At 49.7% G+C, this 23008-nt stretch overlaps 9 protein-coding genes across 9 annotated transcripts; 4 read left to right on the top strand and 5 right to left on the bottom strand.

Annotated features, from left to right (window-relative positions):
* Positions 1-218: 218 nt before the first annotated feature.
* On the bottom strand, positions 219-2693 carry COCVIDRAFT_88495 (hypothetical protein; the record flags this gene model as incomplete). Its single annotated transcript, XM_014705389.1, has 1 exon — positions 219-2693. The coding sequence occupies one exon, from the start codon at positions 2691-2693 to the stop codon at positions 219-221; it is 2475 nt and encodes an 824-aa protein (XP_014560875.1).
* Positions 2694-6965: 4272 nt separating this feature from the next.
* On the top strand, positions 6966-8168 carry COCVIDRAFT_23136 (hypothetical protein; the record flags this gene model as incomplete). The annotated part of the gene is made up of 2 exons (XM_014705276.1): positions 6966-7406; positions 7509-8168. 2 exons carry the CDS (start codon positions 6966-6968, stop codon positions 8166-8168), a joined length of 1101 nt encoding a protein of 366 aa, XP_014560762.1.
* Positions 8169-9620: 1452 nt separating this feature from the next.
* COCVIDRAFT_23135 (hypothetical protein) lies at positions 9621-11106 on the bottom strand (the record flags this gene model as incomplete). Its single annotated transcript, XM_014705275.1, has 3 exons — positions 9621-10156; positions 10211-10876; positions 10929-11106. The coding sequence occupies 3 exons, from the start codon at positions 11104-11106 to the stop codon at positions 9621-9623; spliced, it is 1380 nt and encodes a 459-aa protein (XP_014560761.1).
* A 1353-nt stretch (positions 11107-12459) lies between these two features.
* On the top strand, positions 12460-13414 carry COCVIDRAFT_12559 (hypothetical protein; the record flags this gene model as incomplete). The annotated part of the gene is made up of 2 exons (XM_014705253.1): positions 12460-12885; positions 12944-13414. The coding sequence occupies 2 exons, from the start codon at positions 12460-12462 to the stop codon at positions 13412-13414; spliced, it is 897 nt and encodes a 298-aa protein (XP_014560739.1).
* A 413-nt stretch (positions 13415-13827) lies between these two features.
* On the bottom strand, positions 13828-14244 carry COCVIDRAFT_88236 (hypothetical protein; the record flags this gene model as incomplete). The annotated part of the gene is made up of 1 exon (XM_014705388.1): positions 13828-14244. One exon carries the CDS (start codon positions 14242-14244, stop codon positions 13828-13830), a length of 417 nt encoding a protein of 138 aa, XP_014560874.1.
* A 975-nt stretch (positions 14245-15219) lies between these two features.
* Positions 15220-17014, top strand: COCVIDRAFT_88497 (hypothetical protein; the record flags this gene model as incomplete). Its single annotated transcript, XM_014705387.1, has 4 exons — positions 15220-15698; positions 15753-15968; positions 16018-16204; positions 16253-17014. 4 exons carry the CDS (start codon positions 15220-15222, stop codon positions 17012-17014), a joined length of 1644 nt encoding a protein of 547 aa, XP_014560873.1.
* An 853-nt stretch (positions 17015-17867) lies between these two features.
* On the top strand, positions 17868-18382 carry COCVIDRAFT_23131 (hypothetical protein; the record flags this gene model as incomplete). Its single annotated transcript, XM_014705274.1, has 2 exons — positions 17868-18226; positions 18298-18382. 2 exons carry the CDS (start codon positions 17868-17870, stop codon positions 18380-18382), a joined length of 444 nt encoding a protein of 147 aa, XP_014560760.1.
* A 627-nt stretch (positions 18383-19009) lies between these two features.
* Positions 19010-19294, bottom strand: COCVIDRAFT_88109 (hypothetical protein; the record flags this gene model as incomplete). Its single annotated transcript, XM_014705386.1, has 1 exon — positions 19010-19294. One exon carries the CDS (start codon positions 19292-19294, stop codon positions 19010-19012), a length of 285 nt encoding a protein of 94 aa, XP_014560872.1.
* Positions 19295-19634: 340 nt separating this feature from the next.
* On the bottom strand, positions 19635-21779 carry COCVIDRAFT_34205 (hypothetical protein; the record flags this gene model as incomplete). The annotated part of the gene is made up of 3 exons (XM_014705385.1): positions 19635-19683; positions 19725-21088; positions 21633-21779. The coding sequence occupies 3 exons, from the start codon at positions 21777-21779 to the stop codon at positions 19635-19637; spliced, it is 1560 nt and encodes a 519-aa protein (XP_014560871.1).
* Positions 21780-23008: the final 1229 nt, after the last annotated feature.

The following is a 23008-nucleotide window of genomic DNA, read 5'->3' as shown; positions in this document are numbered from 1 at the left end:
TGACTCAGCTTGTGGAGAGCGAAAACAGATTGTTGCACCACCTAATATCACGTGAGATGACCACATCTTTTCGTTCTTGTACTACAATTGTTGGGGGAAACGTGGGACGCGATCCGGCATTTGCCGTATACACGTGGAAATATATTGAAAAATAATCTAATCTACTTCGGGATATCTAACTGAAGTCGGCATATTACACATTAAAACCATCCATTACTCTATTTAGGCGCTTTCAATTCACCCCGGAGATCAGGATTGACCTTGGCAGTCAAGTACGACGAGAAATGGCCGCTGGCTCGGAAGGTCTTCCTCCACGATGGAGCCGGTGGGGCAAGAGGAGCATCGTCTTGTCCTTCAGGGGCGGTCGAATTCTTCAAGATACCACGAGGTGGCTGCGCTTGTGAATCTTGCTTCTCCACGTCTCCATTGGGTGCAGCATTTGGTGGCTGTTCTTGCTTATTCTTGACGCTGCGCCATTCCATACCCAGAGCCGCCGGCAAGGCAAAGCAAGCAATGATAAGCGCTGCGAAGAAGGTTCCCTTTGTCAAGGCGACATTGTAGGCCTCCAGCACTCTGACTTTGACATCGTCCGGTACATTCTTGGTAATTTCCGTTGCTCCGGCACCAAGTACGCGTTGGGGTTCAAGATCGCCGATCTCCCTCAGGCCATCGGTGAACTTGCTGATGTACAGGTTTTGACCGACTGCGGTAAAGACTGCTCCACCCAATGTCTGGCATAGTGAAAGAATGGCTGTTCCAGTTGGCACATCTTGCTTCCGCAAAACGGTTTGGACAGCGATGTTGGGATGCTGCATGGTGCTTCCAACTCCAAAACCCACAAGGATCTGGTAGCCAATCCACATGCCGCTGCTGGTGTTCACGTTCCATGTTGTGATAAGACCAACTCCGAGGGCCATGAGGACAGACCCAAAGATCATGAATGGAGTGTAGTATCCAAAACGCTGTACCAGCCCACCTGACAGGATTGAGCCCACCACGACCGAAAGGACAAGTGGAATGGTGTTGATACCAGACTGCATTGCCGATACGCCCTTGATGGCTTGGAACCAGAGAGGAATGTAAATCGAGACCGTAAGCATGGTTGCTCCGACGCAGAACTGAGACGCACCACCGCAAGCGACACTCTGTTGAAGAATGATGTGTGCGGGAATGGTAGCCGTAGTATGGCGAGTAACATATTGCCATGCAGTGAAAGCGACAAGGAGTACGGCAAAGACGACGAGAAGAACGATGATCCTCGGCGACGACCACGAGTACTCAGCGGCACCCCATTCCAGGGCAAGAAGAAGACAGGTGATTGATGGCAGAAAGAGCAGGGTACCAAGCGGATCCAACTGTCGAACAATTTCGCCCCAACCCTTCAGCTTCTGCTTCTGCTCATCCAACTTGAGCATAAAAAACACAACCAGAATCGTAACGCCTCCGAGCGGCAAGTTGATCCAAAAGCACCATCTCCACGATGCCGAACTCTGGGTGAACGCTCCACCGAGCAAGGGCCCAGCCACGGACGCAACGCCAAAGCACGCGCCAAAAAGACCTTGAAGCATCGGCCGCTTCTCGAGCGGCACAGTGTTGAGCATGATAAGAATTGCGCCCGTGAAGATACCACTGCTACCGAGGCCAGCAATAGCGCGCCCAACAATGAGCATGGTGCTGCTCGTCGCAGCGCCGCAAACGACGCTGCCAATTTCAAACAGGAAAATACCAGATAGGAAAACAGCTTTTGTCGAAAAGAAGGTGTAGACTCGTCCGTAGAGCAGGATGAAACCGGCGGCCGTAAGCATGTACGAACTGCCGTACCAGCCGATATCGTCTATGCTCTTGAAGTCGTTTGTAATGGCGGGAATAGCGGGTCCAATGATAGTTCTGTCGAGGGCGACGAGGAAAATGGCAATATACAAAGAAAACATAATAATAGCCGTTTTGGCTTTTGAAGGATAGGCTGGCGCGGGTGGGATGGTGCCCGCCATGTCGCTCTCAAACGTCGACCTCAGGTTGTCTGGGGGTGTGGTGTCGTCCATTGGGTGTCGAAGGTTGCTCTTCGTACTCCGTCGCTTGTCGCGGGCAAAGATACCAGACTCGTCCGGCTCGTCGTCGAATTTGACGCTGGTTGGTCGCGAGTAGCTGGAGCGTCCGGACGGTTGTTGGGAGTCTAGTATGACGGGTACGTAGTAGCCTTCGCCAGATTGAGGTGACAAAGGAGAGGATGCCAGAGGCGACGTCGGGGGTTTTGGGGTATTCGGCATCTCGTCTCTTAGTCCCATTCCGTTTGCTAATATTCCTTCTAGTGCCAACAATGTGCTTTCGCGCAGATAGGGTCGGATCTCGCGGAGATCCTCGCGTAAATTCGAAGGCGTGTATGAGGTGGCGGTACCACGAGTCCGTGGGCGCGATCGTCTACTAAAATGTCGGTCGGTGCAATCTCGCTCTGTTATTTCTGAATATCTTGGTCCCCACTCGTGGGCTTGGATATGTGCTCTTGCAAAAGCCGTCTCACAGTTGTCGGAGAGATCGGCGATTAGACTTGCGATTAAATTCCGTTCATCGAGCGACATGACGCGGGACGATGCTGCATCCGTGAACGTAAACTCGCTTGATGTCCGGGCTGATACGGGGGCTGCCGGGCCAGGCCCCCTACGGAACAGCGGTACAATTGGTGGGAGCGCCGCCATTTGCCAGTGTCGATATTGATTCTTGCTTATCGGTTCTCGGTCAATGAGTGGGGGGTGGATGCGTTGGATGTGGCTGGCGCCGAAGCTCCGTGAATGCGGACCTCAGCTGTGGGCAACGCGTGCGTGTGCCTTGGGCGTACGTCTTGATATATGGATCAAGAGTTGGATTTCTATCAAAAGTCCTTAAGGGATGAAGCACAGGAATGTGAGCACTCAAGTTTCATGGCATTGTGAAACTGAAATAAGAAGCAGGCGCACACTCCCGTCATCGTCCATGTTCCAAACCCCAAGGATGATTTCTGAGTCCGCAGCACACGAAGAATACGAGCCCGAGGGCAGTAAGACGGCGAGTGTCACCGACGAATGCGATCATTCTCTCCTACACCACTCACATCAGTCAAAAGCATCGGTGTGCCGGTCTCAAAACCACCGATGTTCCACACCTTCACCTATGCGCCACACTCTTAGTCTTTCCGATCGCTGCATTTAGTTATACCTATGAATAGCTCCTCCATCAATTGCTCATTATATCACTTAGTAGTAGTTGGTATTTTGATTACCCTGCATATAGGCAGTTCAGAGACACTCGTGTTCATGTAAGACTATGCAGAATCAGCAGCGGGAATTGAGATGGGGAGCCGGGTGGCGCTGTCGATCATTTTTGGACTTCCGAAACAGGATCTGGGGGACGTGAGCAGCCGAGCCGTGCCTATTTTACGCTGACACGATAGCCAGAGCAAGTGGAGTAACGCTGGATCGTGTTTCGGTGTTTTGGAATGGGGGGTTGGGTAGTGGTGAAGAGAGTGGTCGTCATGAAGGAGGTTGATTAGCGTGCCGAGAACCGCAGTCAGTGGGACTGATTCTACACCTGCCTGTACTCAAGTGTTTTGGGTCTGTTTGCTTGTTGGGCTAGGAATGCGCTCTGAACATTCTAGAATTTTAAGAGTTTGGGTTGAGCACGTTGAGATCGTTACCTAGGAAATGTAGGTGGCATGTGAAGAATCCATATACAGCTGCCGCCTACAGAGCATCACGTCCAGTAACTTTCTCCACAAGAGCACCGACCCCAACCTCATCATATCTACCTGCCATGCCAGACTACTCTTCAACGTAGATGAGAGTTGAGGAGGCAGGTAGACATGGTTTTCAGTACTATTGGAGCCCATATTCACGAGACGTATTCTTCACGTGATCAACACTAGTCTTCTGGCTACCACGCACATCAATGAACGTTGCGTCCTCCTAACTTGGACCGATTTCGGAACAACTACGACTAGTTTGCCGTATCATCCGCGCAGTTCTGGGTACTTACTTAGCTACCCAATGAAAAAGCATAATGTACACCAGCCCCAGAGTGTCCAAAAGAGTTCGCCCAAAGAGGCCCGGCCCACAAAAAGTAACCCATTGAGACAAAAATACTTGGTGGTTTTGTCTGTGTACAATAGGGGTTGATGTACCACTTCATGGCCGGTACACTGATCGAGTTGCCTGTGCGCATGAAACGAGTACTTGGTGGTCGCGAGAGCACATGATGAAAAGGCGAGTTGGCTGTGACAATGGATAAATGAATATCAGGACTGCCGTTCATGCAGAGTCATAGATTTTACGGTAAGCTATGAGAGTAGACGCAACGGTTTGATCGAAAGCCGTATGTCCCTGCAAGCGGCAGTGTGGAGATGGTTCGCCGTTGGAAGGAGCATGCATGACTGCGTCACTTCTCCTCTTGGCACATAGAGTAACTTGGTTTTCGTCCAAGAAATGGTAAGAGCTATCGTCTCTGTGCATACAAGTGTTTACATGGCTGGTACTAGAAACTATTGAATATGCACATTAGCCGTTTTCTTCGAAGATGAAGGCTGGCATCTGTATGATCATCAAATCAAGGAAATAACGTCCTATATGTAAGATAATGCCACCTGTAAGATAATTGACGATGACAGTGATACATCTCTTCTTATCTCTGGTTATTTTGAATATCTCACAAGCGGTGAGGTTGTAACATAGAAGAGATCATACCATTTGTTAGAGGGTGCACATAGTCGGAATCAGCCAATCAGGTGTGAGAATATCGGTTGGGAAGGGAAGTAAAGAAGTCATTTGGCGAATGAATAGATTTTGCCTGTCATGGAATGGATGTCTATGACCTACAGTGAAAAGCCTTGTACTTGTAGTACTCTAGTGCGCAATCAATAAGCCGAGTGCTGTGCACAACCTCGTGCATCAGAACAACAGCGATTAGTTTTAGAGAATTCTCTAAAACTTCGAAAAAGAATTCGTTCTTTTATCTGAGTTGTAGAATAAGCAATCTACCAGATCTTCCTCGATCTCATCGACTCAAACAATAGATGTATGATGTTTCATGATAGCATACTTCTGCGTTGATTGAAACACTCAGATATGAAAATTGCAACAACTTATGCAGTAGTATGTATTGAATCGCTATCTTACTGGATTGCTGATTTCAAACATTCCATGTAACTAAAATCTTACATAATACGCAGAGCTGTAAATCTGGTTGAAAACCAAAAGGAAAAATACCAGGCATTAACAAAACAATCTGCGTCACATCTCTTTCTAATATATCCGCAGTCGAACAACAAGAGATTTTTAGTTTTTCAAGGGAGTGTATCGTATTCGAGTGAAAGCTTAGCGCACAATCGTTATACTGCTGGTCATTGCAGTTTACTAAGAGTGTGAAGTATGGGTGTTTATTCATAGCCTCGACGAAAACCTCGTATAGAACTACATTTGTTGAACCTGTTTCGAATTGAAAGCATACAAAAGCTCTGATGATGGAACCTGTACAAAGGTTTTGAGGAGAAATATTACGCTGGTGACGGCTCGGATATAATTCTTGAGGAATTACTTGGTATCTTTGCTAGCTGGTACTCATGCTCGCATACAATTCGCTGTAACACGCACAGTAGCCAAAACACAAAATGCGCACACCATTCGTTGGTTATCAGCATCAATGTCAGCTGAATGGCTTACCAGAATATTGTCTTCCGTATACTCACATGTGATACTAGAATACATTGCCTTTCACGAGCGTAAACGCACACGAAGCTAAGTGCCGGTGAAGCCGAGTACAAACACTACACCTGGCATATCAGGCTTTTTCACGACACATCGCAAGTGGCCTCATTTTCGGGTTCGTGTTTTCTTCACAATTTGTATTGATTGCGCATAGTAGTATTGACATGTGCGATTCAAATACGTAGCACATACGTAGAAGGCGTCGCGCTTCTAGCTTCGCTACCGCGTCGCGATTACAACAGCGCCGACGCCGATCCCTCACATGTCTCTTCTCCACATCCCCCACTGCACCTCGCAGATCTTACCTACTCGCCCCCATACCTAGAAGTCAGCATTCCAAAATTGAGCATCACCAATCCATTTTGGGAGAAATTTTCGGGCATACAGCCACGAGCCGCTGATCAGATCTACACCTAAACCCAGCAATCATACTTTGGCGACACCGCACTAGCCCCCACCTTGAAAGCTGAATCTTACCACAGCCGTTGAAGACCGTTGCGACCAGACCGAGCTGGAATTGAAAGTTTGCGACGTGTCAATTGAACTTATGGATCGACGTATAGGCAATTGCATGAACGTTGAAAATCAGATGTTGTCCATGTGCGAACATAAGTTCACCCCGCAAATGTCCTATTGCTTTTTCCTTGGCTACGACTATGATTTGGGGGGCTGAGAATACGTGAGCGGTCTTACTTCATAGATTCTAGCTTCTTCACCCATGCAAAACTCTGCACTTTCAGCTGAAATTTGAAATTTCCAGGAAAAAATATTCGAGGAAAGGGGGTTTGAGCACATGGATTATATGTGTGGAGTAATATGGATGGATTGAAGTATCAAATGAGGGATATATCGAAAACCACAAGACACTTAGCAGCGGGGTTGCGGAAAGTTACCACGATATGTTCTGTAGATCAAAGACCTGCTCCAGCCCGTTCGAGCCTGCAAGTAGGGGTGAAGAACGAATAGGGTCTTGCCAAAGGGAAAATTTGAAAGCTGTCGCAGTATCAAACAACGGGCGATGCGGTCATATCCTGCTGCTGCGTCATATCCCTCGTCTCGGTGCGCAATCGTCATCCAAATGCTCCCGTCTCCATCGTCGACAATTAAAAGCCCAAAGTGTAGCCTCCCAATTTCGTTGTAGCAATGAACTCAATGCTCCTGTCCAAAGTCATACAATTCACTCTTCACGCCCACAAATAGCCTCACCAACCTCAAAAAGGAGGATTGAAAGCCATCATGCCCCTGAAAAACCTCCTTCCGTTTCACAAAAACGACATCCTACCACCCCAATCCCATCCTGAAGCCCCTCAGAATGAACCCAAGGACTCTCACCCCAGCAATTCCCATGGCAGGCACCACATAGAATCCATTACACACGGCCACAAGGGCACCAGAGTCCGCACAACGCTCATCTCACACAACTGGCACAACCGCTCTGTAGCCGCACTAGCAGAGTTCGCAGGCACATTCATGTTCCTCTTCTTTGCCTTTGGCGGCACCAGCGTCGCGAACAACAGTAACCAAGCCAACCGATCCGATTCCAACACAAACTCCGACGATATTCTCCAGGTACCTGACACGAGCGTGTTGCTGTACATTAGCTTGGTGTTTGGATTCAGTCTAATGATCAATGTGTGGTGTTTCTTCAGAGTCAGTGGGGGGTTGTTTAATCCTGCTGTAAGTCTTGCCCCCCTTATTTCACTCGCTGTAATCTCCAAGCGAAGTCAACACGAGACTTGAGTTTCTTCGGCTGATGACTTTTGTTTTGCTGCTGCAAAGGTAACGCTAGGTCTCTACCTTATCGGCAGCGTGCCTCTTCCCCGGGCAATCATGTGCTTCGTAGCGCAAGTGCTTGCCGGTATTGCGGCTGCAGGCGTTGTTCACGCCATTTTGCCAGGTCCCTTATCCGTAAGCACGACGCTGAGCGCCGGCATATCTCCCGCTCGCGGTGTCTTCCTCGAAATGTTCTTAACCTCCTTACTTGTCTTTACTGTCTTCATGCTTGCCGCCGAAAAGCACAAGGCGACGTTTCTTGCCCCTGTTGGAATTGGCATGGCATTGTTCGTTGCGGAGATGCTCGGTGTCTTTTTCACAGGCGGCAGCCTGAATCCCGCGCGTAGCTTTGGACCTTGCGTCGTCACGGGCGATTTCCCTAGTTACCATTATATCTACTGGTTTGGGCCGATCATGGGATCGCTGCTGGCATGTGGGGTATACAAGGTTGTCAAGGCTGTCGATTACGAGACTGTGAATCCGGGGCAGGACTTTGATGACCATGAGGCAGCGGCGTTTCAGTGTCCGGATAATCCGCATAGTCGTCATCAGGTTCGGAGGCCGATTGTCACGAAGGACCTTATGCGCCGGGGGACGCATGAGTCGGAGGAGTCGGAGGGGGAGAAGAATATTGAGAGGATGGATACGAATCAAACCCGGGTTTGAGAAGGGAGTCTACGAAATGGGATGTATTGGGAGATGTAGATAATAATTTGAGTCGGGTCTGGGATGCGACAAGTTCATAGCATACAAAAAAGCGGTCTTTTCTTGATGCATGATTGTGCATTCCCCAGTGTGGCTGCTGTGTGCGTGTCAGAAACCATGCGAATACGTGCACTATAGGAACTACAAATATGAAAGTAGCCAGCAAGGATGCTAGGATAGCGAGACAAAAGTACATCTGATATGAAGCCATCCTTTTTTCTATGCCTCTGCTTCATTCTTGGGAATCATCGATTGCAAGAGATGGAATCTCCTGAATTGAAACGTTTTGCGTCATTGAAAGTAGAGGATTTGTAGGTGATTAATGTTTTGGTCAGTGCATATATGTGCCGGCCATCATTTGCAGATGCGCTTGTCATTGTCATCGCTGTCGGAAAGAAACAGCTGTCCTGTCATACAGCTTGCTTCCACCACTATTCCGGGTTGTATACGTGGTCTAGAAGGCAAAATGCGATGATTGTCTTTCCCGATTATCTTGTATATCCCCCCGTTGCAGAAACGGAGAGTTCCAAGTATCCTCTCCGACCCCTTCCACCCTGCTGCATCTCCTTTTTCCTTCAGGTTTCAGTGTCAGTAATCTCGTCGGCGACGTCGCTTGGATCTGGATCTCTTCCGGCTCCACTTCGCTCGTTCCGGTTCGACTATCCGCACCACTCGTCGCCTCTTATCCACTCTTCGAACCTGGTTATTGCGGCGCCGTGGCCGTCCCGCACGGTCATAAGCGACATCATAAGGGTGGTGTCCGTTGGTATAGCGGGGATCAGCTTCCTGTTGTAACTGTTAAGCGGCGCGGAGAGAAAGGGGGCGGTTTGAAGGAAGTAGGGGAGTTGTACGTTGATGATAGGTAGACATATCGCTAGAAGGCAGGCCATGAAGAAAAGGCTCATCTTGAACCAGTTCGTTTTGATTACGGAGATCGATGGGATGCAAATTGGTAGGGGCCTCGTAAGCTTAGAAAACCAACAAGAATTGTATGTAGACTGTGTTGGCAATAGTGTGTTGATATTCCAGAGGATGCGATGAGGGGAGATTCATGTCTCGCTGCCCGATTGACAAACCTTATTCATGGGGAGAAGAGTACAGCTGTCATCGACAGACAATCTGGGTGGTGTGACGGGCAGTAACTTCTGTAGCGGAAGGTATGGCAGTGCGCACCCGATAGCTAGGTCACTGGCGTCACTTCCTGATGAATACATTTCGAACACATAGGAAACACATCAATCAAGTCGTGAAGAGATCCGGCATCTGAGCATAAGGGTAGGCGCGTAGCCAGAAAAATCCTATCGAGCCAGGATTTTTCCGAAGACAAGGAAAGGTATCATGTGGATAGGCAGTTCATGCATGCTGAAGGAGAAAAGGCGATGTTGGGTATTTATGCCGAGTTCCAGATCATCACTAGTGTTGCATCTCATCATGGTCCACCTCGTCAGGCTCAATCTCTGCAGTATCGCCCTCCTCATACCCCTCACCTTCTTCATCGTCCTCACTGTCCGATCCCGATCCCTCGCTCTCGCCCTCACTCCCTGGATCAAAATCGTCATCCTCTTCTTCGTCGTCTTCCTGTTCCTGTAATTCCCTCTCTGCCTTTTGTAACTCGCTCTCCTCTTCTTCCGCAGCCCCTTCAGCCTCAGCGGTATTGGCAGCGTCCTTCTTGCCGCCAATCTTGTTCACATTAAGCTTCTTAGCACGTCGGTCGGCTGCCAAACTAGCATCCTGAAGACCGTGCTTCTGCACATATTCATTTATGCCGGCAAAGTCTGCTTGGTCAAGCATACCGAATTCGATATCACCGGTGGGTGTGGTGATGACGAGATTGAACGTATTGCGAAGGACGGCGGTGTAGGATATGCTGGTTATGGCGGCGAAGTCGAAGAAGGCGAGGGGCTTTTTAAAGCCGTTGAGAATACCCACAGAGGTGAAGAACAGATAGCCTAGCCAGTGTCAATAGGTGTAACGCGCGGAAATAACGGGAAGCAGTATCGCACCTTCTTTACTTCCTCGGTGTGCCTTTACGTGGTATGCCTTCTCGCCCTTTCTATGGCTCTCCGGGATCGCGCTTGCGAATTCATCTGAATCGGGAAAGACGACATGCTTTCCTGTGCCTGCTTGTATCAGGCAGTGGTGTATTGCGTCGGCCATTGCAGTTGGCCCTGGGTCCTCGCCTTCTACAATGTTCTTTCCCGTAGCTTCCTCAAACGTCCACACGATTGGCTCTGGCGGTGAGGCTTTTAGCTCTTCAGGTATGGGGGCAACACCGTCTCCATGTAGTGGTATAATGACAAAGTTGTGCTGCTTCTTCGCCTTTTCAGGAATAGGCAGGCAGAAAACCTGGTCAACATCTTTCCACGCAATTGAAAACTCGACATTTCCGCTCGCACCAATCGCCCGTATGCCACCGTCCTTCTTGTCCAGTAACTCGAGGGTGAATTTCTTGCGCTGCGGTATCGAGAAGCTAACACTAGCGTATGTCTTGAATGCTGGGGTTGCAGCACTTGTGAGGCTGCCCCCAGTTGCGGATGGGGCCTTCTGCACGCTGTTGCTCTCCTCAATCTTGCGCTTCTTAGTCGCTGGTTCAGCGGCAGGTTGCGAGGTTTGATTGAGGATATATGTTGAAATGTCGCGAAACAATGTACTTTGTGCTGGATATTGATCTACCTCGTATGTTCAATTGCAATTCAATGCATTCTTTGAAAAGAAACATACCTATGGCGGCGTGTACGCGCTTCCGCAGCTCGTGATTACTAGCAAAGGCGACATCGATTTCTTGGGGATGCGGCGCACGTGTCGGTACCGAAGCCGGGGCCGGTTCTGACACTGGCGCAGGGGCTTGTACAGGCACGACGGGTGCTGACGGGCGGTTGTTGAGTGCTGTAAAAGCCATGGTGGGTGTTGAGAATTATTGTTGTTGAAGAAAGGACGTCGTGTGAACGCGTCGTTGGTTTCTCGCGACTTGCACACAATTAGCGCTCGGCTGTCTACTACATGTGACATCACCCATCAGGTGCACGGTCATCCCAACGTCTGACCGACATTATTCGGCTTCACAGTAGGATAGCTGTAGGACGCGGCCTACTATGTACTTATCCAGCATGACACTTCTCATGTCCAGATCAATGACCCTTACTTTGTACAGCTGCAACTAAGCGTGCACCCCACCCGGCACAGCGAATGGACATGACAAATTCTCCATTCACGCAGCTCTCGCACATGTAGATATTAACAGTGTTTATGATATCACGCGTATGTGCGTGTTCTGAGTTCTAATAAAGCATAAGGATATATCTCGCTACAAGAAACCGAAGCGGGTTCAATCGAGAAGCGATACAATACCCCGGCCAAACAGCATCCTCACCGATCTGATTTGTAGCAGAACCTGAGGCATGATTCAGCATTGGCATTATGCTTAACGTTGTCGCTACATGGCAATTAGAGCCTAGCTTCAGAATGTGTGCAGCCATTGTCCAGGCGCGTGCGTCATTCTCAAATAATTAACAGACAATATTTACGAGGCACGGTGGTATTATCAATCATTGCATCCCAATTCATTTGCGACGAGGGGTACGTATCCAATCTCATGCGGAGTACTAAAAAGAAGTGGCGCCAAAATGCTTCGCGTATCAATCCCGTCTGTCTCTGCCTTATGTATGGACACAAAAATAAATACGCATTCAGCTTAATTGCCCGTGTTATTGCGACGTGAGAGAACCATCGTGGGTTCAGTCTGGGGACAGTGCACGTTGCGCATCTCACACACTTGTTGTCACGAACCTCCCAAACAGCCAATACAAAACCACAACAAGTGTTTGACACCTGTCATTGCATTACCAAGTACACAAAAATTGCCGGATGCATACCAGACCGTTCAGGCAACACCTTGACAGAGGCCTCAGACCAGCCATATGCTGGCATAGCAGCATTGACAGCTAAGCTCGAATAGAGGGTAATGATAGCATGAGGTACGGCACGGGTGCCTGACGTGGCATTTGTGTTGTTCTGTTTTCCAGATGGATTTTGGATAATATCTAACTTGACCGTATCGCATGCCGTCTCCCGAGCCGTCCCAATCTTTCATTCCTTTTATTCTGCAGTACCTGATTGGTAGCCGACTGATGTCTACATAGTCGCCACACGGCAAGACTTGCTTCAAATTTCTTTCCAGAAGTGAGCCATTACAACCGGACCGACCAAAAGTAGACCTTAGGGGTTACCCTTAACGACGAGTCAAGATCAGAAAATGGCCGACACAAAAAAGTCCAAATTCAGTCTGCCACCATTAATCGCCAAAGTCCAGTCTCTACTCCCTCGGAAACAAGATGACTCGCCCATGTTCAACCATCCATTCGATACGAACTCATGTCCACATCACCGGATAGCACGAAAAATCTATGGCGCCTCTCTCCTCGCTCTCTTCATCACAGCCATACTCGTCATGACGCTCAAGGCAATCACATACAGTTTCGTTGAAGACAACCGCATGACCGGCTTCGTATTCGACCCAGACACCACCAGCAGCACGAACGGAAACATCATCATGGCCGCCTTACCACGAATGCTCCACACCCTACCAACCAAACTCGCCATCATCATCGCAGCCATCAGCCTCTCCCTCGCCACAGGCCACTTAGCCCTCGTAATCATCGACTGGAAGAGCGGGAAAAGGGTACGTCATTGACCCTTCCCCAAAAACCTCATCCAAAAATAGCTAACGTTCTCATAAGACTCAATCGAATGCCTTCCGCCGCAACACAATGTTCATCCACATCGTCAACGCCATCCTTGTCCTCTTCGCCCTCGTCGCAATCTACACCACCCACACAAACTCCTCTACCTACCGCCCCACCTACATTTCCGAACTCACTGCCAACTCTACCTCCACCACTCCAACCATCGCCAGCCCATCTGACCCCGTCTTCCGCTACGACCGCGGCACTTTCGACCTCGAAACCTGGGCTTGCTCACTCAAAAGCGTCGAAGGCGCGGGCATGGTTCGCGATGACTACGCTAAGCAGTGTTCGATTGAGACGGCGGGACGGGCAGTTATGGTGCCGTTTCTCATTGCGGCATGGATTGTTGCGGGGGTCAGTGTGTGGGGGTTTGTAGGGGGTGGACGGAGGGGGCCGAATGGGGAGAGAATGAGTACGGATGAGGTGGGGGTGGAGATGGGGAAGATGAATGCGACGGATGAGTAAGAAGACTAAAGCAACAAACGAGTAGTTGAGGTTTGGTTTGGGGCGTTTTGCATTGCGGGAGTTTTTGGGGGGACATTTAGCGAGGCGCTGGGCGCTGGGACATGGGCACTGAGGAATGGTCAATGGTTGATCACGTACATGTGGTTTGGAATAAGATAATAGTTAATGATTTTCTAATTTTTTTTACCGTTACTATGAGTGATGGGTGTGGGGTAGACGGTGTGCTACGATCAATGCTACTCTCTTTGGCCTGGGAAAGTCAGCTACATGGTCTTTGTCTTGAGAACTTCCAGGCTGCATGGTCTTTACTCTGAGACGGTCAGAACTTCATGGTATGTCCCTGCCTTACAGTGTAGTTCCTACTGCATTTTGATGAAGTTGAATCATATGGCTGTCGGAATCAGACCAGGCGTCTAAGCAGCGTGACGACGTCCTGGACGTGCATCATCCATCAGCTGCTCAACAGTCCACTCACGGTCTTCTGTGAGATCTTCCATCTCATCCCAGTGTTCACCTACTTCCTCCGGGTCAGGCTTGATCATATTCATCACGTCTTCGTCCTCTAAGTCGTCCTCTGAGGTTTCGAGCTTCTTAGAAATGGGTGTGGGCGTATGAATAGATGGATGAACTCCTAGGGTGGTAGCATGCTTGTCCTGGGCGATAGCATGCTTGAATTGAGTGAGAGCGTACTTGACCTGGACGGGAGCATGCATAACTGGGGTGGAAGATTGCTTCACCTGGGTATCTGGGTGACTAGCGCGAGTAGGGATTTGGGCAGTTTTGTAGGGGTTGGGGTGCTTGAAGAGCTTGAGGTTGGTTAGGGAAGGCATCTTCTTGTGTAATTGGTTCAGAGTTGGATTTGGGGTTAGTAGTTTAGTTTTGGGCTCGGATTTGCAGATCTTGTGGGCAAAAATTGGAAGGATATAAGAAGGGAGCTCTTGCGAGCACTGTGGAGTATCTGTGTGCGTTGTAATAGTCACAATGCTGGCCAGCACTGTACGACAGGAGGTTCCTGTGCCACAGTGAATTCTTGCTCTTGGATTCATGAATTTTAGGAAACAATAACCCTCCCAGCACACTGTGTGTTATGTTGCGAGGGCCTCTTTTCGGGTAAGCGGTAGAGTATGCACAATAGAACAGTCTTACACCTTCGACGGGTTTGATGACAGATGGGCAGGGGTTCAAACGGAACCTAGCCGTTCAGTTAATATATCGGATTTTTGCACTTGCCTCGAAAGACCCTCAAGTACATTTTACTCATGGCCTCAAGATACGTCTCGGTCGTTCCAGTGTGAGTCGTTCTTACTCAGAGCTTTGATGAAAGAGATAAGTGGCAATGATCTTTGGCGATTTCCATCTGAGATTCTGTCAAGCAATCTAGGATTTGAATAACTTTATATATGTCTCAGACACATGAAATTGCCCATATGGATCTCCTGAACTTCCCACTACACTCAGAAATGCAACTTAGGCGACGCCATTCTGTCGACCACAAATAGGGGCATGAATATGGGTATTCTCGAACATGAAACAGAGGACATCGAGTTATAGTCTAGTTGAGGTCGCATAGCATATTAATTCGAGACTGGATGCCTACATGGATGCACGTACTATCCTGTACCGGTTGTGGACGAAAGACCGACGCAGCTCGTCCGGGTGGGCGTTCGGGGAAGGGACGCACTATTCCTAATCTAGACTAGCGGTCCGACAGGGGTCTCGTGTTCTTGAGACCGATGTAATAAGTCGGGGATGACGGTTCCACGCTGGCCAAAGGTACGAATCTCCCGAGTTTTGACAATGCCACGATGAGCGAAAGCCAAAAGCTCCTGCATGAGCATCCTTCAGACAGTGACTCTGAATTAGGACCCGAAATCAAACCAAGTCCGCGACATTTATCGCCATCGCCTTCATCGTCGCGAGCTACGTCCACCTCCCCAGCGCCCCCAGGGTCACGTCCAAATGGCGGGATCAAGCGGCAATCGTCCTTTGCACAACATCGCCCAGATGGCACTCCGAGAACCCCGAACCGCGTCCGTTTCGAAGAGCCGAGGAGGAGCATGAATGGACATGCAAACGGCAGCGCCGACTGGGTAGAGTTGGACGGAGATGATTACATGAATGACGGAGAGGGGCAGGAGACACAGCGGCTGCCTCTGCTCACTGGTATCGAGGCGCCGAGTGTCACGGTGGCCGAGCAGAACTTCAACCCAGAAGACCACCTGGAGAGCGCACGGCCACGCAGCGGAATGCGAAGCGCATTCATGAATATGGCCAACAGTATAATGTGAGGCATGCACTGAGAACAATGGATGAAAGAACACTGGCTAATCTGGAGTAGAGGGGCTGGTATCATTGGCCAACCGTACGCTATCCGCAATGCCGGCCTGTTGACAGGAACCGCTCTGCTCATCGGCCTCACAATCATCGTAGACTGGACAATTCGACTCATTGTCATAAACTCGAAGCTCAGCGGGACGGATTCTTTCCAGGCGACGGTACAACACTGCTTTGGGAAATCCGGGCTCGTGGCTATATCCCTCGCGCAATGGCTCTTGTACGTCAGTTCTGTGATATCTGGAAGCACATGTATTGACAGCATACAGCGCCTTTGGCGGCATGGTAGCCTTCTGCGTTATTGTCGGTGACACGATACCAAAGGTTTTGGATTCAATGTTTCCTTCTCTAGAAGACATGTCCTTCCTATGGCTACTTACCAACAGAAGAGCTGTCATGATTCTGCTCATTCTCGGCATATCGTTTCCCCTGTCGCTCTACCGTGACATTTCAAAGGTAGCTTCATTACCGAGCAAGAGAATGCACACACTAATCCGTTTGCAGCTTGCCAAAGCCAGTGGCTTCGCCTTGGTCAGCATGACCGTCATTATTGTGACTGTTGTTACACAATCCTTCCGCGTTCCTGCTGAGGCCAGGGGCCAACTACGCGGCTCCCTCATTATCCGCTCGGGCATCTTCGAGTCCATAGGCGTCATTGCTTTTGCTTTTGTCTGCCACCACAACAGCCTCCTCATCTACGGCTCCCTGCGCAAGCCGACTATCGATCGTTTCTCCCGCGTCACACACTATAGCACTGGCATATCCCTTGTCGCATGTCTTGTCATGGCACTGTCAGGTTACCTGACCTTTGGTGACAAGACGCTCGGCAATGTGCTCAACAATTTCCCCAACGATAATCTCATGGTCAACATTGCACGTCTGTTCTTCGGCCTCAACATGCTTACCACACTTCCACTGGAAGCTTTTGTCTGCCGAGAAGTAATGAACAATTACTGGTTCCCCGATGAACACTACAACCCCAACCGCCACATAATCTTCACTAGTTCGCTTGTGATTTCTGCTCTCACGCTCTCCCTTCTCACCTGCGACATTGGCGTTGTTTTTGAGTTGTTTGGCGCAACATCTGCTTGCGCGCTCGCATTCATTCTCCCACCTCTCTGCTACATCAAACTGTCGCAAAAAAGCACAATGACATACGTAGCTGGCGCTGTAGTGGCATTTGGATGCACTGTTATGGTCATTAGCATCCTCAAGACTACGAGCAAGCTCGTGGTTGGTCAAAGTGACCATGCGCAATGTGGGTAATCTGATCTTTTGTCGTAACATGGACCGGTTGCATTGGGCGGCGTCTCGAGTAAAAAAATGGTATACATGGGCGCGCGAGCGCAAGAATCTGGCAGCTTACCACTGTTCATTATAGAGGAATAACAACATTATCAAAGTATCATGTTTCCATCTTGCATCACCAGTTTGGCGCTGTGCACGCCTGACCCACAGGATTTCCATCGGGCCGTTTCCATGGCCCTCGCCTGTGTAACAAACAAGCTTGCCTTCTCAATAACGGCTATATCGGCACCAAAATGCTTTCAAAACCTTGTTCATGAAGTTCAATCAAGCTCTTTAGCCCACTCTCAGACCCGGGGTGTCAAGGGTCTCTCGCCGTTGTATCCGGCACATGTCCCTGTTTCTGACCCACCTTTACATTCAACACCAACGCTAACAAACCATCCAACTAACATCTCTATACTGCATCAAACCGTCACGCCCCTTTTCTGTTGTTTTGCAATGAGCGCGGCACACAGCGCGATGACGATAGTGGCGGTCGCAGCATGTGTGCTGTAAGCGGGCCTTTTTGGCTGATCACAACTTCTTTGGGGCGGGCTGTGACGTCGATGTCGCCAGCCTGAACCCTGCTTCTCTGCACAACGGGATGGTAGATTGGGGTCATACACGGGAAGCAACGACGATATGACGGGGTGGAAAGCGCGAATCGCATATAAGAAGTCAATTGCGAATATCCAATTTTCCTTTCTCGTCCCCATCTATTCTCAGTCCTCTACCATAAACAACAAAGGCAATCTATCCCTATCCAGCCTACTCCAAAATCACTATACAAGAAGTCTAGCAATACCTCCCAAAGGAAATAATATTACCAAAAATGCCACTCTTCGGATCCCGCCGCGAGCCCTCGCCTCCCCCTGCCCCAGCTCCAACTCAGAAATCCGGGCTCTTCTCTCGTCGTCGCTCCTCCTCTCCCCACGCAGCTACTACAACCACGCACCACCACCGCCACAGCAGCTCGGCCTCGCGCTCCGGCACATCAAACAACAACACCATTTCCTCTGGCTTCTTCAGCAAGTCATCTCATGGAGACCCCAGCATCGTCAATGCAAAGCAGAGTCTAGCGAATGCCGAGGCGGCAGAGCGAGAGGCGGATCGGGCGTTGGCGGTTGCGAGGAGTGCGGTTAGGGAGGCACGCGAGCATGTTGCTAGGTTGGAGAGGGAGGCTGCTGAAGAGTAAGTTTTCCTTTTCTTTTATACTATATTACTGGTTGTCTGGGAGAGCAAAAGACTGACGAGTCATACAGGGCACGACTAGCTAAGATCAAGAAGGCCGAGGCGAAGACGCTCGGTAAGATGGGCAAGAAGTTGGGCAGGCATGACCATGTTTGAGTGTATGCAACTTGAGGTTGGGAAGGATGAGACTGGCTGGATGTCGGAGCGACGGCGTCCAGCTGCTATGATATGTGTGAAAGCGAGGAGTTTGGAGTGGTTTTGTTGGCATTGACTTCGCTAGCGCTTGTGTAATACCCCCGAGTCATTCCTAACTCTTATGAATGTTATGAGTTTCATGATATTGGTATCTGGTTCATTATGAGTGTTTTGAGGATACGTTAATTGACTGTCTTGAATGAACACCGAGACTTTGCCTACTCAATCCCTTAGACATATCATCTAAGCAAAAAGAATCATAAATACATCACTTGCACACATCCTACAAGCACACACGATCTTAAACAGTTTTTCATCGCATTTCAAATTATCTTTAGCATATCCAAGAAGAAAACCAGCCATCCCCACTCAACGGGTATTCAACGCAGCCTTATCCCCCATTCCAACAAAAGGAAAAAAAAGTAGAAAATAAAAGAGAGGGAGGAAGGAAAGATATCGTATACAAAAGCTCGTACAAAAACAGACAAAGAAAGAGAGTGTCCAAAGAACCCCCCTGATTACGATTAAACACCTAAACAAAAAGGTTCCTGGCATACTACCCAATTTCCAGGTCCTGTTTTTTTGTTTTTAATACGAGGGCCCACTGCTGGCAGAAGGCCTAACAACCGTCCGCAAGGTACACGGCGAATCGGCACCCGGGTTGCCATACGAACCTCCTTTAACTCCATACACACCTGCACCATAGGAGCCCCCGTAGGAACCCCCATACGACCCACCAGCACCAGAACCAGCACCCGAACACGGTACCGCGGATCCCGTAGGCGCAGCAGGTGTGTTGGTAGTCGAGTACACGGGCCCGTTTGTGAATTCACCGGGTAGACCCGGGAGGACGTGAGTGAAGGCTGGGGCCATGATGGGGTCGAAAGAGAGGGAGGCGGGGACGTAGACGGATTCGTAAGGGCGGGGTTTGTTGTCGTTGATTGGGATTGGCGATGGGGTTGGTTTGGGGGCTGGTGGTGGGGTGGAGTCCGGGTTGAAGAGAGAGAAAGAGAGTGTGGGGACTGGTGGGGCGTTGTGGTGAGCTGGTGTTGAAGCCGCGGGGGGTGCGGGGGCTGGAGCTGAGGGAGTGTTGTACGCTGGTGGTGGGGTAGGTGAAGATGGCTTAGATGGTTCAGCAGGGGTGGATGGTTCCGAAGGCTTGGGTGGTTCAGCAGGCTGGTATGGCTCAGCGGGCTTGTATGGCTCAGCAGGCTCAGGTGACGAGACAGGCTTCGATGGCGAAGAGGGCTTGAGTGGTGCATCTGAATTGGATGGTGTAGAAGCTTTGCCTTGGCAAGATGACATGCATGCGAAGCTGATGGCATTGGTCGTCTTTCGGTCAGCAACAGGACCATTGAGGGACCAGTTCATATCAACATAAGGCCAGCAGATACGGCCATCGGGCATGGTGACCATGTCTCCGGCAACATACACATCCATAGACTTGACCGGCTCTCCAACCTTCTTGCCATCCTTGACAAGCTGGAAGTAAGTGCCTGAGAATTCACCCTCACAGCCCATAGCTGGGAAGTTGCAAGTTGGCTCAGCAATCTCCTCCCATGTGACGAGTGCGTTGGAACCATCAAAAGTGGCTACGCGGGCATTCTGACAATCAGAAGAACCGGTTGTGATCCAGTTAACGTGCGAGTCGCCGTCGGGTCCAGGCTGGTTAGTGGCTTGCTTGCCGACCATGGTCTTCTTGTCGGAGAAGGTAGCGATAGCGACGTTACGGTTCTTGGTACGGTATGAGGAGGTCGTGTATCCTGCGCCCAGTTGCTTGTTCTCGGTCAAATCTTTGGAGCCGCGTGACACCCAGGTGAAGATGTACGAGTCCTTGTTGATGAAGCGGGTAAGACTGCTGTAGGATCCAGAGATGCCTCCCATGGGCTCGTTTGAAGCACCGTTCCTCGCGTATTCGTTTGAGACCTTCACACCAGTCTTTTCCATTCCAGTACCACCTGTGTTAAGCCAAATTCCGCCCTGGTCGTCAGCGCAAACACTAGCAAAGGGTGCCGAGGCAGAAGCCTCGAGTGCAATGCCAGTGTTGAAGGAGCAGCCCCAGTTTTTAGTCGCGCCCTCAATCTTCTCAATAGTGCCGTTGTCGCTGATGTATTGCATAGAATCGCCAAAGTGACCCTGTGCAGGGCCATCGTAACTAGCGACAACAAAATAGGCTCCATACATGCCAGTTTCCTGGGAATAAGCAAGATCACCATTCAGATATGGTGAACATGTTGCGCCTGCCTCACCGACATTGTCTGGGCCACCAAGGAATCTCTTAAAGACCCGCTTGCCACGAGTCCAACGGTATAGTACAGCTACCGGATCTCTTTTAGGAGGTGCTTTTTGTGTTCCGACGTCCATAGGTTCGTTGGTAAGAAGGGCGAATCCGTCATTATGAGCGACCAAACCGCCGGCTTCCTTTGCGCAACTCACCGTCACAGCATCTCCGACAGCCTTGAAGGTAACAGGATCAACCTTCTGTACATGAACTCCCTTTCCTGACGCCCCAAGGTATGCGAGATATGCCGACTTTCCATCCGGTGAGACCGCAAAAGGCGTGCGGTGGTGGTGTGGCAGTCCAGTGCGGTAGTCATCCTTGATTGGCGAGAAAGGAATCGAAAGCTCTAGGCTTCCAACATAAGTCTTCAAGTTGCTTTTCGAAAGCTCAGCAAAGGCCGTGCTCGAAAGCAGAGAAAGAAGAAAAACCGAGTGTAGCATTGTGCTAGAATAGATTGTATTTGTAAACGAGTGACGAAACGAACGAACGACCAGCGAACACAGGTCAAAAAAAGACAAAAAATGGACGATGTGAGAAACCGAACAAACCTGCCAGAACTTTTTCGTGTCGGGCGGTAAAGCACCACCGCTCGTTGAAGGCTATTCTTCTATATAAACACTCGGCCTGTGAAACGAGGCGTCTACACTGGGGTCTCAGGCCAACCGCCCAGCAAAACGGCGCCAAAAGCAAATCATCTCGGGGACTAGCATGATGCAATGAGCCATGGGGCAAATGGACCCGTTTTTCGTCCTATTTGCGTGGATGGAGTGTCTAAGCCGTGGACCGTGGCACAACAAGCGTAGATGCGGGCGTTTCGAAGTGTTTCGCCCAAAGGCACGCTAGTCGAGGATCGGCGCGCTTGTACCTAAATAGGAGGATAGCACGTACAACATCATCTAGAACGACGACAATACACCAAGGAAAACTTACTGTTTGTTCGTCTTTTGCGATAATCGATAACATCACGCAGCACTGAAACGTCGCCTGCAGACTTCTTAATCTTTGCTGGGATCCTATTTGCTCATCGCAGAAACGTGACGACTCCTGTGGTTGCGAATTCACCTCTGCAACGTGCATCTTGCCTCCGCCCTGCATATGCCAGATGAAAGCATCATTGCCTCATAGAACTCTATAGAGACAAACGATTATTTGCATAGTTAAGGCCTAACTCTATTGACAAACGGCATCATCCAACCGTTGTTGTCCTTGAGCTTGCTATTCGTCTTGCGAGTCAGCCCAAAGACGGGAGGGTGCCAGGACCCAGGCCCGTAATTACTATGGCGCTTGGCACACACGAATCAAGAGCTCCGCAGATGAACCAAGTATCAAGGGGATATCGAAAGATTTTACAAATGGTACATTCTAGACGGGCTGATGAGGTCGAGAACAATGATTGGGAGAAAGGGGGAAGCGGGGACACTGCCTGTGGATGCGAGCTAACGTATGAAATGCCGATTACAAGAGAGTTTGCTTACTTACTACTAGAGATTTCAAGTTTCTTTGAGCGACAAAAAAGTCATTCTAGTTAGTACGGTCAACCACGACCCCATCGTGCTAAGACGTTGGACCCAACCTTGCTTGACGGGCTGCGCGACCAGGCACCAGCTTTGTTTTGGCATGCGCATCGTCGTTCGAGGCAATGGATCTCGGCTTATCCTTGTGAGGCAGTGCTCACCGTGCGGTCACTTGCCAGGCGAGGTTGACGTTGACATTGATGACTGCCAGGGCAAAAGAGGAAAAGGCTGCTTGCCTGGACAAAGACTATCACTATCAAAATTAGAATCAATACGTTTAGGGCTTCCAGTCCCAGTGTATGCAGACATCTCACAGAGCTAGTTGTTGAGCCGCGTCAGCGTGCACATTTCAGCGTCATGTTCAGAATTATTGACGCAGGGATTTAGGTAGACCACCAGGCTGGATTCTAGGCAGCTCACTACTAAGGTATTGGATCTTAGTACTCATACCGTATCCGCTTCATACAAACGTGGAGACGATGCCGTAGCGGGTACTTCAAACGATATGCCCTTCTCACTAAACTTACCCACGCGTTTGAAAGATCAGCGAGTAACCTCATTGACGTGCGGTTAAATCCGACGCATCCGAAAACTGGCATGATCTGCTTAAGCAATAGTTGTTAATGTTTAGTACCCCGGGTGTGTCTCGAATTGACGAATACGATGATGATGCCCTGGTGAATTGCGTCATGTCAGCGACTCAGGGTAGGTAATCTCAAGTTCGCTCTCATTTGTTTCAATGCCACGATGCGTAGTCCCAACAACACACGTACCGCTTGTCCTATTTTGATA

Source organism: Bipolaris victoriae, assembly GCF_000527765.1.
Source record: "Bipolaris victoriae FI3 unplaced genomic scaffold scaffold_9, whole genome shotgun sequence".
NCBI classification, from domain to species: domain Eukaryota; kingdom Fungi; phylum Ascomycota; class Dothideomycetes; order Pleosporales; family Pleosporaceae; genus Bipolaris; species Bipolaris victoriae.
The sequence above is the reverse complement of the archived record's forward strand: the minus strand, read 5'-3'. Positions and strand labels throughout refer to the sequence as shown.